General features: G+C 35.0%; 1 protein-coding gene across 2 annotated transcripts in view; it reads left to right on the top strand.

The window, feature by feature from the left end:
• The window catches only part of Dok6 (docking protein 6), a 430,374-nt gene extending 415,284 nt beyond the window's left edge, over positions 1–15,090 (top strand). Inside the window, exons 8-9 of one of the 2 annotated variants that reach the window (XR_003835467.1) lie at positions 5,743–5,989; positions 15,050–15,090. Coding sequence is in view for 1 of the 2 variants with exons in the window: in XM_021150966.2 (XP_021006625.1) it covers positions 5,743–5,882 (140 nt within the window). In the remaining variant the exon portion in view is untranslated. Of the gene's footprint in view, positions 1–5,742; positions 9,760–15,049 lie in introns of those variants that run through there. The other variant, XM_021150966.2, reaches the window with a different exon arrangement.
• The last annotated feature ends 167 nt before the right edge of the window (positions 15,091–15,257 follow it).

Raw genomic sequence — 15,257 nt, 5'->3', positions numbered from 1 at the left:
ATAATAAAAAAATATTAAAAATTAAAAAAAAATAAAAAATACCAAATTAAAAAAAAGTGTAATATCTTTGTTGATAAATACTGAAATTCAGAAATAAAAAAAAAAGAGAAGTTACCTTTATCCTTCCATTTGCAGTATACAGATAAACTGGATGAGGTCTGGTCACATTGATGAAAGAGCTTATTTATTTAACCTACTGACTACTTTACAAAGCACCTCCAAAGATATTTGGGAAATCATTATTTTACCAGCAGGCTACGTTGTTCATCAATCCTGTCTGGATGACACATGATACATAATCTCTTCCTCTCAAGTTGGTTAGTTTTGTGTTTGTTTGTTTGGTTGGTTGGTTTGTAATTAGAATAATATCACCATGAAATTTGTACTCAATGAGCAGAAGTTTTCATAATTTTCTTTTTAACCATTCTTTATATAGATTAAGCCAATTATCATTTTCCCCAATGGATCAAATTATGCTGAACCTGATCCTTGATTAAACCCCAAAGTTTACTTAAGGTCATAAAGCTACACCATCAAATTTCCACAAGAAACTCAGAAACTCTCTAAGAATGCTAGTTTAAATTTCAACTGTTAAAAATTGAATAAAATTCAAATACAGTTTGTAGGAGAAATCTTGGCAATGCATGTTGGCATTTCAATGCATAATTAATCCCTGATGGTTAATTATTGAGATGTAATAGATCTGTGGCTGGCTAACTCTAATGTGGTTTCAACTTTCACCTACTTTAAAATTAACATTCAAGTATTAAACACAGCATAAAACCCTCCTCTGCCAACAAGATACATTGGTGAGTTCACTCAGCCAACCTAGCCCATTATTCTACTATTTCCTCTCCTATCCAGGTGCATGAGTACAGCCTGCCTACTCTTTTCGCAGCTAGTGTCTAGAAGGTACTTGTTAAAGATCTTTCCCAACTATTCAGCCTAAGCTTTTATTAATGCTTTTATTCTACGTTTTCTTCCTCACCAGGAAACTTCCTCGATTAATTTATTGTAATACTAACTTTTGTCTTATTATTTGAAGAAACAACACCCTTTTAGCTCCTCCAGATTCTGAAAAGTCATTTAAGCACAGGACTACTAAATGTCTTTATCAGGGTCATTTCCTCTTACCAGCTATTGTCCAAGAGTTTTGTTTGGGGAATCTGTTTGGCTTTTATGAAGAGTTTCCATTAGAATCTACATTATAAAGAAAATTGGTTAGTAAAAATAGAAAACCAGATGCCAGCCAGGTTGAGGGAGTTTAGCTATATGTGCTGATAACACACTTCTTAATTACTGGGAGAAGAAAATATTGTGTCTGTCTTCTTGTACCCTCTTCTTCTTGCCATCTCTATGTAAGAATCCTTGCACCCAGCACTCCAGTTTGGCTGCTGTTTTCTACTACATTTGCATTCTTTCCACTTCATCGACAGTATGGGCATTTGGGGATGGAGCAGGGAAGTTTCCCTTGAAACTAAGCATTCATTATGCTTTTATTGTTATGTGATGTTCTTCAGTTCCCTGAATAATTTTGTTAGTATAAATAAATGCACTAAATGACTATACACAGTTCTAGAGTGAAACTCTGAAGCTTAGGTTCAGTAGATGCACATAAAATTACCATGTCAGAGTGGGAACATATGGAACATGTGAACAAAATATCATTTCTACTGAAACAGACATGACTACAGCTAGGGTGGAAATACAAAATTTAAGAAGATTTTTAAAACAGACTTATTGCTGTTAACGTATTTGCAGCTTTTAATTTGTAGCATTGTGCACATGCTGTGTGAATGCATTCACCATATCTGTCTGTATGTCCAAGTGTAGAAAAACTGACAGAACATTTCACTAGACTCCTTGTCAGCAGGATGAACAAATGTATTCTACTGAGTTTTTAATTTAAGCCTCACAGTTTATTTTTGTTGTTTTTGCTTTCATCATCACTGCCTAAGGGCATGGTTCCAGTGAATGCTGAAAGGGGCTTAATTATTTTTCTCTCTTTGTTCACATTTATTGTTTTCTTGATCAAACAGCCTTCACGTATTCAGTTCTGATTGAGGTATCTTATTTTGCTGATTAGCATTAAACAGCATAATTTATGAACTGTCTGAAGTAAATGAATAGTTGAAGTAAAAGAAAGTCATAAATTAATTTCCAATTAAACCAGAAATGATTTACAGAGGAGGTGAAAAAATATACTGATGACCTTGAAAGAGAATAACATAAAAACATCATGGAAAGAAGCAGCATATTAAGGTGGTAAGGGAATGCAGGAGCTGAGCAGGGAATGATGAGCTTGTGAGCCCACTCTGCTCAGAAAAGAAATTAGGCACACACCTACAGTTTTTGCTAACAACCTTATGTGTTGATTTGTTTAATTTCCATTATACCTACAGAGAATATGATTTCCCAACATGGGATGATGAGACCACAAAAGTACAGCAAAGTCCAATTTGTTTCTGAAGCTCATTGTAGTGGTGAGATTCACTGTTCACACTCTGAAGGGATAGCGGTTTGGGGTGCTGAAGTGATATGTATGGTTTTATCACCCACCTGACCTCTGGTTCTACTCAACAAAGGTAGAGCAAACCATTCACTTGCTGTTTGTAGTTTGCTGTCCTTGCCTGACTATATTTCTTAGGGAAGCTGATCACGTCTATAAAGTCAGAGCCCCCATTTCTAAGACTCTTTCCTGGAGACTTTTGGAGTAGAAGGGTGGTAAATGTTCTTTGTATTATCTTCCAGGAGACCCAAGTTCTGTTCCAAGAACTCATAACAAGAAAATTAAAAACTGTCTGTAACTTTGTATTATCTTCCTTTTATGCTCAATATTGTAGAATTAAAATAAAAACACGATGTTTATAAGAAAAATCTTTGTTTTCAACTTAATCCTTCACTTTCAGGCCACAAATAATAAGATTTAAAGATATGTCTCACCTCTCTCTTCAGATATTTTTATATTTTAATAACAGTTGCATAAAATCAAATCCAAAAGAGTATTTTTTGAAGAATACTTAATTTTTAATTACATGCATATGTGTAGTGTGTGGGTGCACATGAGTGCAGTTGCCCATGAAGGCCTGAAGTACCTCACCAAGTCCTTTGCAACTGAAGTTACAGGCAGTTGTTAAATTTTTTTGGCATGAACTCTGGAGTCCCTTGGAAGAGCAGTACCACAACCTTAACCACAGAGCATCTCTCTAGACATAAGAGCACGTTCTTAATACTTCCAGCTGGTATATGTTAATAAACACAATGTTCCTAGTTAAAAGAATCATGAATTCTCATTAATAAATGGTAAGATAAAGGGACAGAAAGTACACACACAGACACACACACACACACACACACACACACACATCAGTAGTTTTTAACTGCATCAGTTTGTCATCAATATCATGCCAAGATGCTACCCCCTTACAGGCCTTTACTAACTGCTCTAGCTAACATTTAGGACACACTGTTATCTCAGATGTCTTCCTATGTGTTTTTTAGTTTGCACATACAGCCAACAGACAGTTTGATCTTCCCCCTAGGACAGTGAAACCCATGGAGACTACTATGGAATCACAGCCTTTTATTAGATGACAACATTTGGCACAAGCTAGCTCACTGACTTAACATTTAAAACCACAATACATGCTAAATAAAACAAAAAATTCAAGCTGAGTGCCTCTATTATCATCATCTGATTTCAGATCAATAAACCAAAAATCTCATAGCAAAACAATATCCCTTAAAGTTAACTACAAAAACCAAAATGAGAAGCAGCATGTATACATGGTGTGTCCACTTCTGAGATCCCGATTTTTAGAATTCCCTTAATTTCTATGCACTCCTTTAATTTATCTTTTCCAAAGCCCCTCTCTAACATCACCTTAGCATTGCCTTTATTGACCACCCCCCCCCAGTCTCTGACTTCTCCCTCCTTTTCCTGTTTCTCTGCTTCATTTTCATGCTTTTATATCATCAGAGTCCTCATGAAAAAGCAGAAATATTCCATTGAAATTTTTAAATAATTTAATGAAGAGACTGCATATAGACCAGTAGAAAAGCCATGGTAGCTAATGAGAAGTAAGAGAGAGATGCACAAGAGCAGAAGTAATGACATACCTCTTCCAAAGCACGAAGACACTAAGTGGGGAAAATGGGAGTAAAGAACTGTTCAGGTATCCACATTTAACTTTCAGACTGTTATAGTAACTACTGATGTATATTAACTTTGTGTATCACACCACAGCATAGATTCAGCTGTAGGGCCCTGGTCATCAAGAGAATCAGGCCAATGACAAAGTTAAAACAATTTCTTGCTAGAAAGCAAGATTTGTCTCTCATGTTTTTTTTTTAATTATTTTAACATTTAAGCAGTTCTACCAGTTTTAATTAGCCTTTAATTACACAATTCCTATGGGTTTTCTCTCTTGGATCTCAAGCTTTCTTCATGGCAAGGATATTTTTGGAGTTGTCAAGCATGTGGCAACAAAACTGGCTTTGAGCCTATGACATTGCAAAGGACAGAGCAACTGATGGGTATGACAGTGGAAGTCCCATGTTTCAGTGTTAGCAGATAGTGTTCTCTGGATTCCACACCCAGGAGATCAGCTAAAACACAAATCAAATTAAATTTATTTCATCCCTTGAGTACAGTATAAACTCTGAAGGGGAAGTGCATAGTATCAATTTTTCTTCTGTCTCTCTAAGCCTTTCCATCAGGTACAAACCATCCTCAAGCACAAAGAATAATCACTGGTTATAAAAAGTGGTGAGACAATGGCTGGAAAATCTTTCTAAAGCTTTAATATGTGCACTTCTTTCTACACATTGTAAACATCTTGGCAAATGTTAAGCAATCACTGTGCTTCGGTTCGCATTAGATGATTTTCTATCACAAGTTATCAGCAAAACAGTTAAAATCATGGGAAGAATTCTCTTGGGTTATATTTTGTATAATATTCAACCAGTAAAGCATTTTAGTGACAATTGAAGCATATCACCTTGGTGAACCCATATATGCAATCAATTATAGGGGAATTCACAAAGTTCCTGGGGAAACCAGAACCCCTAACTTATTGTAAAATATTCTTTGATAATTGGCTGTTACTGACTAGGGTAAAATTCAGTTTGCCTATTCACAAATGCTCTAAAGAAAGCATTTCATGGCATTAGAGTTGCAGAAAGTGAGTGTAACAGAAAAGAAAGAAATTATTAAGCTTTCCATCAGAAGTAGCTTTACAGAGAAAGGATTTTCTGCCTTATTTCAAAGGCTGAGGACAGGAAAGTTGAGAGTCCTAAAAATTAGCCTAGCTCTATAGATGTTCAGAATCCTAGAGAAGATATTAGTGGGGTGGGGAAAATACTCTGAATATGTTTTTACATCATCAAGGTCAAGAAATCAGGCCTGATGTGGTGCTTGGACAGTAATCAAAGCTAACTGGGAAGCTGAGGGAGGATCAGATATTCAGCATCTGCCTTGATAGCTTACTGAGACTCTGTCTCAAAATAAAAAGTAAAAGGATAGGGGGATTGGCTATCATGTGGTTGACCCTGGGTTCAGTTCCCAGTGTTGGGTAAAAGAAGTGTCAGGATACCAAACTCTAGACTCTTGCCCACTTCCTTACAAATTCGGTTTTGAGGGTTTGAAGTCTTTTGTTAGATCTATTTTCTCTCTTTGCTAAGATGTCCTTTTGTTTCTTCTGAATGTTTTTCTTAGTAAAGTTTTCCTTTCCTCTTCTTCAGGTCATGGGTTTGGTTCATCAAAGATGTCCAGGGCACAGACATTTCCCAGCTATGCTCCAGAACAGAGTGAAGAGGCTCAGCCACCGTTGTCACGGTCCAGCAGCTATGGATTCAGCTATAGCTCCAGCCTCATTCAATGACACACCGAGGCCACCACTGACCAGCAAGACAGTCTGTCTTGGACCTGCCATGGGGTCATTTCGTCCCATGCTTCCTGGAAGACCAATTGCAGTACAATTTAACATTGGTAGGGCCTAGTCCCAACTAGAAGGTTAAACACTGAAGTTCTGCTTCCTTGATTCAGTGGTTAAGTCCTTTATTTATTGAATTTCTATGGGGGAAATCTATGTTTTACCCAAAAAAAAAAATAGAATCCAATAATATGAACACTCATCTAAATGAGAAAAATTCTTTGTGTCTGACATTAGCAGAAGTTTTGGTACTGGGAAATTTTTCCACTCCAGTTTGAGCCTGGCTGTCACTAACATTTGTCCTAAGGTTAGGTGCTTTTGTTTAGACATATGGCCTGTGTTTAGACATATGATGACCTACTGCAAGCCCTGTGGCTTTTTCAGTTTTGGCAGAAAGAAGTCAAGTGAGCTCTACAGATGGCATCTTTACTCTCTATGTAAAAATATCCAGTGTTAATAATGGGGTGCAAAGTTAGAATATTCCATTAAGAAGGGCCCTGTAGCTTGAGTGTGTGTGTCTGTCTGTGTGTGTGTGTGTGTGTGTAAGTATAGCCACGGATATTGCTATATCAACCTACAGATAAGTATATATCATCAGTGCTGAGGGTGATAGGATATGCTCTCTTAAATTATTGAAAACTAATTTGTTGCGTTCAAATTGATTGTTATGTTGAATATATTGATGTTAGAATTTTTTTTTAAAAAAAAGCCCCCCTACTAGCAGCAGTATTTCTGTAGTCCACTCTGATCCTATAAGGAGTATGTGTGGAAACTCAAGAGGAAAGTGTTTTGGAAGCAGGATAACAAGCCTAGCTGTCCTGTATGTTGGTTGTCATATTGTATGTCTAGTTAGTGTTGCCTTGTTATTGATTGTTTCTTCCCTTGGCCATCCATCAGAAGTACTTGAGGAATCGGTGTAATCTCCAACTCCAAATGGAGACTCCAAAATGTTGGAGAAAGACATAAAACTGATCTTAAAGTAAACTCAGCCATCATGTAGTCAAGAGAGGAGAACAAATGTTACACAAAAATAGATGTTAGGATTTTAAATTTCACAGACGAATTTCACAAAGGCCATCATCATTGGGGCTTGGCATTCACTGTGGAATCAGAACTTACTTGGCTTTAATTTTTTCTTGTATTGAACTTACTTGGCTGGGATGAAAGGAGAAAATGTTTCACTTGTAAATTTTTTAGCTCTAAAATATGACAAACTACCAAGTTTGAGGGAAAATAGGAAATTCCACTCAAAGAGGAAAAGTCTGGCTAATTCAGGTCAAAATAGAAATGTTTGCTGGGTAAAAATATAAATTACTATGCCTGACTCACCTGATGTCATGTGCCTAAACCAGATATCTATCAAGGAGTCCAGATCATATTTAAAGAACAAACAAACAAACAAACAAAAAAACCATGATCAGGCAAGAGGAAAACCTGATTTTTTTTCCATATTAGCAAATGTTCTATCAAAGTTAGTCTGTTAAAAGGAATCTTTCTCTGATCCCCATCAGGATTTCCTTCATCCTTATCCATAGGTGAAGAGCAAACTGACAACTCATTTCAGTGAATTACTACTGAGTAAAGTGTTTATGCATCCTTCCTTGATAAATGTGCACTTACTGCAACTACCTACACTCCCCAAATAACTCAGATAGGTATGAAAACCCTATAAAGACTAATCATAAGAGTTAATGTGGCTGTGAAAAATAATTACCTTAAGTCTTCAGGGATAAAAAGAAAATTGCCCAAACTCTGCACTGTGGATTTTGCTGACACAGCAGAAGAGCAAATGACTGGGTCCTACTGAGGACAGAGGATACAGCCATCCCTGGAATCCCACTTTTCAGGGTTAATGCCTCTGAGTTTCTTTAACACATGGCATCCACTGTAGAAATGCCATTAGTAAATACACCAGAGCAACTCTGAGCTGAGACTGTTCTAGCACGGTTCCTAGTGTGGCCATCAGAGAGAGCCTCTTGCTGGCTCACTGAGTCGAGCTGTTGCTTAGACACCACAAGTTTCTACAAGGAACTTATGGGGAAAGGCCCTGAGGGGGTCTTGATTCACATCTCAGCTTTATCAATGTGCCAGAAGCACAGATAGCAAGTCCAGTAGGATTCTGCTAATTATGAGTCTGCTCTTGTGTCTCTTTGGTGGGAGACAAGTACTCACATAAAGTAGCTTCACCATTTGGTTCTGATCATTCACAATGGGTTTCATTGAGAAGGAACCAAAAGTCACACATAAGTTTAGGCCAGTAATTTTTTTCCTGAAGATAGTGTCAGAAAAGAGTGTATGAGAGACATACCTCCTTAGTCTTTTAACCAATCTCATCATACTGAGAATAATACTGTAAAATATTTCATGATAAACTTTTGGAGCTTTATTCTAGCATACTCCTCCAAGTATACTTAAAATTTTCAGCTAAGTCAAAACTACTCAGAAAAGCAGTAGGAGAATTTATAGTAGCCTAATATGCTTGACATGAGGCAGTGATTATTGTAATAAAAGAAACAAACAGATGAACCTATATAAACCAAAGATGAGAAGATACTTGTGGCAGTCTCCCGTAGCCTCATAAAACCCATTCCACCATAATTGCTAGAATGGCTGTGGGTGTGTGTTAGCTCACCTGAACCTGTAGGTTCTTGACTTAAGATGCCTCTATACTTTCTCATTTTGAGGGAGAGACTACTATGCACCAAAGACATCTTTACGCTCCTTCTGAGTGTACCTCAGTTGGGCTTCCACTCAGATTTATACAGAGCTATGAAGATGGTTACCATATCAATATCAAGTTGATGGAGACAAATGATGAAAGAGGCTGATGTGCATGAGAAAGTCTCCTCTCAAAGTCTGGAGGTATACATGTTTTCACATAAATATTTGATGAGGGAGGTTGGGGTTTTTTTTTGTACTATAGTGGTAAATTAATATACATGCAATCTGTGACACATAACATTGCATCAAATATGCAGAAAAGTGTAAATGAACTTGGACCACTGTTTTACTGTTCTGGTGGGGTGGGGATTTGGGACAAAAATCACATCTTTTGCTAAGTGATTGAACAACAACAAAAAAATTTTTTTGCACTCAGAGCTAATTTACTCAGACCAGTTGGAAATAGTTTTGAATCAGTAGCTTTTGGCCACTGCCAGAATTTGAATTTAACAAAATTTAAATAGATATCTAGAGCAAGCCTTTTGCTGGTTCAGAATGAAGCCATTGTTTCATACATTAGGGAAGATGCTGTTTGATAGTGCATGTAAAATGAAAAGAAGCATATTCATTGGAACTAAACCTTTCCTCATTCTAGTATCTAGACAATTAGTTCCAGTGTGCAATTCTTCTGCTTTCACTGGGAAATTTTGTTTGAAAATCATTCATCCTTCTTATAAAATTACCAGCCATTCATATATCTCATCTAACATAGAATCCATGGGGTGATCAATATCTACACACTGTTAGTTGTAGATTTTACAATCCAATTTATTGCATGTGGTATCCTTATAGTGGATATTAAAAATACATCATAAAGGTTAATGTCTAACTCTCATTTTTTGGCCAAGATCTCACAAAATTATGTTTTGAGAAAGCATGTATAATTTACTTCTTTGATAATCGGAATCACATACAAAATAATCATTAGTGCTACAGTGAAAGCAAACTAAGGTAATTACATTATCATTATTTTTTTTTTAAAAATGTATTCCTGTCTTGACTATTTTAATATAGCACAATAAGTGGGCAGTATACATTCAGTGGTCCTGAGGTTTAGGCCTTTACTACTTAATATTTCACAAAGTACAAATGTAATGTTAATGACTGCTCCAAATGAAAATTATATATATATATATATATATATATATATATATATATATATATATTCTCCTAATTTATTAATGTGTCTATTCATATAATGCAATTACTTCCTTTTACAGTCATTAGTTATATAATCTTTGGATTACCACCTTCTCAAAAATAGACCCCCCAAAGGGTGTTTTTAAGTATGTAATCTTGGTTTTAAAATTAAGTAATATGCTACACAAATAAATTTCTAGCCTAGGTTATAAAATCTATGGAAATTACCCATGAAAAAAGGTAGAATCAATGGAAAATGATTAGTCTGTAGGATAATTTGAGCTAAATGATAAAGAATCCATTGACACAGACAGCATGACTCTTGGACCCTACTCTTCCAAGATTTAGAATTTCTTCTGTGTGGTAGATTTTGCCTTCTTTAGTCTAGTACTATTTGCAGGTGAAAAACAATCATATTATGTCTTAACATTTGCATAGAAAACACATTACCAACAAATGTGCTTCTTTTAGTTTGCGGAAAAAAATTAACACAAAGGAAGGTATATAAACTGCAATTTTGTAATGCCAGAATTGCTTTTTGTGGGCAACTTCTTTTGGAATTTTGCCATGGTTTGTGTTATCAGTGAAAAGGACTACTTGGTCAGTATACACAGAGAAACAGAAATCCCCACATTTATGTCCTCTAAATGAATTAGAAGGGTCACCTGCCTTTTTGTGTGTGGACAGCTATGAACCCATTCTTTCTTACTCAAGAGTGTGAACCTTGAAGTATTTCTACAGTTATTCTCAGAGAAGAAGGCTTAAATAGTTTTATCAATTTTGTGCAAAAATCTTGAGATGCCAGACACATTTTTAAGATGGGATTAAACCATGGCAGCAATAGAAAGGTCAAACAGAGTGAAAGATTCCTTTTATGTTTCCCTGGGGGGAGGGGTACCTGAAACCTGAGGGCTTTGTAATTTGTTCAGAGGCAATAAATGCTGGGAAGTTTTTTCTCCTGCTCTCCATGAATGTTCCCTGGCTCCACCCATCTCTCAGCAGGAAGTGGTGGGAAATGAGAAATAGCTTATGGCTCAGAATATCTAAGCCCTTGTACCTTGAAATGCCCCCCTTTCATTCTTACATAATTTTTTTTGGTCTTAGATTCATCACCAACATACCCCAAAAAGCTTTTCTGTGAGCAACTCGTTCCGTTGATTGCTATAAACATTTTCATTTATAAATTGTCAAACAGTGCTTTATTACCTCAAATAATAAGCAACCTAAAACTTAAGGCAGTGTTTTTCTTGTTTGTTGTGTGTCTGTTTTTACCATTTTTCTTTTTGCCCACTAACAACTTATATGATAACCATGATTATTATTATTTTAGGGAACTTTATCACTTCAGAAGACATTATGGCACCATTGTCAATAACTTTTATCACAACAGCATTAGATAGCTGATGACATTGGGGTTATATTCTTTCATGGAAACTACAGTTTCCACTCTTAAAAAATATTAAAGGTTAGAATTTTATATTCAAATATCATATTCATCATATTTTTCTTTATGAATTTAAGTGGGCACTATTTAAATTATTTGAAATTTAGATGAATAAGAAAAAAGTTTAAAAATCATCTTTTAGTTGTATATTTCAGATACTTTCCTCAAGGTTAAGTATTATGATTTTGTAAATATTTGTAAAGGAAAAAACTTCTTGTAAGAGAACTATCCCCTGTAGGAATTTCACATATACAGTAAGCTTTATTTTAATGTATTTAATTTTCTCTGACATCATCCCTAATCTGAAATCCTCATGTTGATTAATACAAATAACTTACAAATGTATCACTCACACAATGGTTTTAGACTAAGCATATAAAATCAATCCTCTCTGTAAACAGAACTGTGTATTACTGGAGTAAACTACCTAGCTGTAAGCAGGGGTGCAGAAGTTGAAATCCAAACACTGTTTGAAGTCACTCAAAATGCCCGTAGTCTCAAAAGAATCAAGTATTTGAATTTTATAAACAAAAATTCTGTGAAAAAGAAAGATATGATTTAATTTTAAGCCACTGCAGGATTTCTCTCAGAAGAACCATCTTGAGGAAAACACATCTCACAGACCACAGGGTATGTGAGAAATGGACAGAATGAAGGCAACATGCAGAACAGTGATGTTTGCACTTCATAGCAATCAGAAGTGCACATAATTACTCGAGCTAGTAATCTGATCAGTCAAATCCCATTCCGCAAACTTATTGTATAGCTCAAGAAACAATGTTTGATGGAGAGAGAGAGAGAGAGAGATAGGTCTAATAGTGGATAGACAAGGAGACTAGGATTCCACACTCTGGAGATGAGCAAACATGACATAATTTACTTCTTTCCTTTTCTTAGACACTGTTACTTTAGCTGTCAGAGGCAGTACATGAACCACACCCACTCCTGGGCACAAAGACCAGTGTCACCTTCACTGCAGATGACAAAAAACATTGGTTCCCTTGCCTTCTCTCATGTGCCCCAACCAAGACACATGCTCACATTCACAGACTCACTCTTACCTTTGGTTTTTGATTCACTCTATTCTCAATGAAGTATCACTTGTCTTTTTAGAAACACAAATGTTATTTTAATATTGATCCCCTATAAATCTCAAAAATATACTAGATTATACATTATATGTTTGCTTCCTATAAATCTTTATTTAACTAATTTTATGTACTTTCCAAAGTGTTCTACTGTGCATTATAAAAGTATGGCATTTGTGGTTGTTCAAATATAATGATTATGATCATTTTGGTAAAATTCACCAGACATTGAGCTCTAAGAAATGAAATACCTATTACAAAATTGCTTCAGTTGGAGAACATATGACCTACCACATCTTATTATTTGTTATAATCTATTCCAAATAAATAATAGTCTGGGAACATCTGGACTTAAATACTATTTGAAACACAACTTCCAAATGAAATGCAAAGTAAAACATTGTCCATGGAAAGTAAATATGAATTTCTGACAGAGCATAAAATAATATTGAGACAATAATAAAATTAAGAAATTTAATTGTTTTAAAATCTGTGTGTGATTTTTACCCTTCAGTAAAAATGCATAGTTGTATTTCTTGCTCCTAAATTTTTCATTTTATATATACTTCAATCTTTAAAAGATATACATAATCTGTTGATGATGATTTCTTATAAGTCCAAGAAATTCACAAGTAGAATTACTACAAATAAGAACATGGTTGTACAACATTAAAACCTGCCTTGTCACTTTAAAAAGGGCAAAACAGCTAAAGTATTACTCTACACCACAACTCTGCATGAATGAAGTTTTGAGCTAATTCAATGACTTTACCCATAAGTTAGTTGACTTTCCTAGAACTGTAATAGTAAGTGATTTCCTTACATTTTTTTGTTATGTGATGAATGTAACTTTGTGATTTAACCAGAATTCTGACAATCATATCTTGCTAACCTATAAATGTTAACTTATTCCATCACTTATGAGCTTGCAATTTTCAAAATAAAGTGAAAGAGAGCCCTTTATAAATTGTAAGGTTACTGAGAATTTATTACACATTTCCGGTATTTCCCTAACATTATCATATTATAGTTTGAGTTTCCTTGGGTCAAATATGCTTGGAATGAATTGTAGAACATTAGTATTGATGATTTTATTAAAACCAATATGTTAACGTCTATTTTTAAGTGAAAAGACACACAGAAAGCATAAATGAGTTACACATTGTGATGTAATTAGATTTTGTGTTTTCTTCTGCCTTTGTATCCACCCATTAATGGTAATGAAAATTAGTTAAAATGCATATTTGGCAGCAAGATTTTACGTCAAAATTGAAATTTACTCAACTGTCCTGCAGTGATGTGGTCCATTTTCCGTTTGACAATTCTTCTCTGATACAGCAGTCTTTGTCATTTTAATGTAGATCTGTCTAGATAAACATTTGCTGAGCCTCTTTCTCAAAATTTGATGGTTAAATATCAACTGAGCCTTCTGGGTAGTTTACCAAATGATTTTTTTTAATGAATATTTCCCTTCCTTAAGAAAGCATACCCTTAAAAAAGAAAGGGTAAAATTTCTTAGTCCTGGAGAAAACAAACTGGATTGTAGACCCAGATCACACAGTCAGTAGGGTTAAAGTTCCCTTGATGGGGAGGTATAGCCACACAAACTTGTAAAATAAAAATAAAAATAACTAGGACCTTTTGATGCTATACAGTTTAGAAAAAAAATCTTCAAGAGTGGAGTGATAATGAAAATATTCTTTCTAAATAGTGAATGAAATAGATAATTCTGAATATCAATTTGAGCCATTGTCATAAGAAATTAATGATGTGAAATTGTGGTGTTTCTTTCCCTTTTGTCACAATTAAGATCATGCAGAATTTTTTGCTGGGAAAAGAATATTTATGAATAATGTAATGGTTTATATAAGCTTAGGGCTGACATCAAAGACAATATTTAATAAATACATGCCACAGGGCACAGCCCCAAAGCAATTACTCTGCTATTTTTGTAACATACAAACCAGCTATCTCTGTTTCCAAGTTACTCAAAAAATGTTAGACAAATTGATCTAATTTTGGTATCCATATGGTAACTTATTAAAATTAATGTTTGAGCAAGAACTGGCTAGAATATTTAACATTCATGGAAATGTGAATTGTTCTACTATTTAGGCATTTTAGGCTATCTGGCTGTTGATTGATACTGAATATGATCTCTAAGTCTAGTCAATCACTAAATGCTTAGTGAGTTCTTGCTACCTCCAACACACAAATAAAGGACATGCAATATCTTCTGATCTTTGTTCTTTCCTAGTTTTAATTCCTTTGGTGTGTGCCAATATTAGAGATCAGCTCTGATGGCAAAGTGGTACTTAGATCACAAAATGGCTAGAAATAAGGGAATAAAGAAAAGCCAGAGATATTATCATGAGCAGATTACTAAAAGTCAACTTTCTCAAAGCCATCTCTAAATGTGTTTATCTCCCTTTCTCATTTTTCCTCCTCCTTCTTATTTTTCTCTTCCTTTTCCTCCTCTTCCCTCTTCCTAACTATCCTCTTCTTCTTCTTCCAACTCCTCCACCTTTCTGCTCCTTACTTTCTTCTTTCCTCCTCCTTTTTCAGTTCCTTTCTTTCATCTTCTTTCACTTGATTTTCCTCTGCTTCCTCTCTTTCACAAAACATTGCTTTTTTCAGTCACAGATATTTGTCAGGAAACAAAATTAAGTATTAACACAAAATCATCTCTCACTATTGGAATTGTATTTTATTTCTAATTTTAGATCTTCAACTTATCCTCTGACAAGAATCATAAATGTGCTCATGAAGACCTTCCATCATCATCATCATCATCACTCTCTATATGTGTCAATTACAAATTCCTCTGAATACATGTAAATTCTAGTTTTAAGGTAATCAGTTGGGAAAAAGGTTGTTTCAAACTTCAATTTAAAAAGTCTCAATTGAGCTTTAGTAAATTTTATTTTACAA

Source organism: Mus caroli, chromosome 18 (genome assembly GCF_900094665.2).
Source record: "Mus caroli chromosome 18, CAROLI_EIJ_v1.1, whole genome shotgun sequence".
Lineage (NCBI taxonomy): Eukaryota > Metazoa > Chordata > Mammalia > Rodentia > Muridae > Mus > Mus caroli.
The sequence above is the reverse complement of the archived record's forward strand: the minus strand, read 5'-3'. Positions and strand labels throughout refer to the sequence as shown.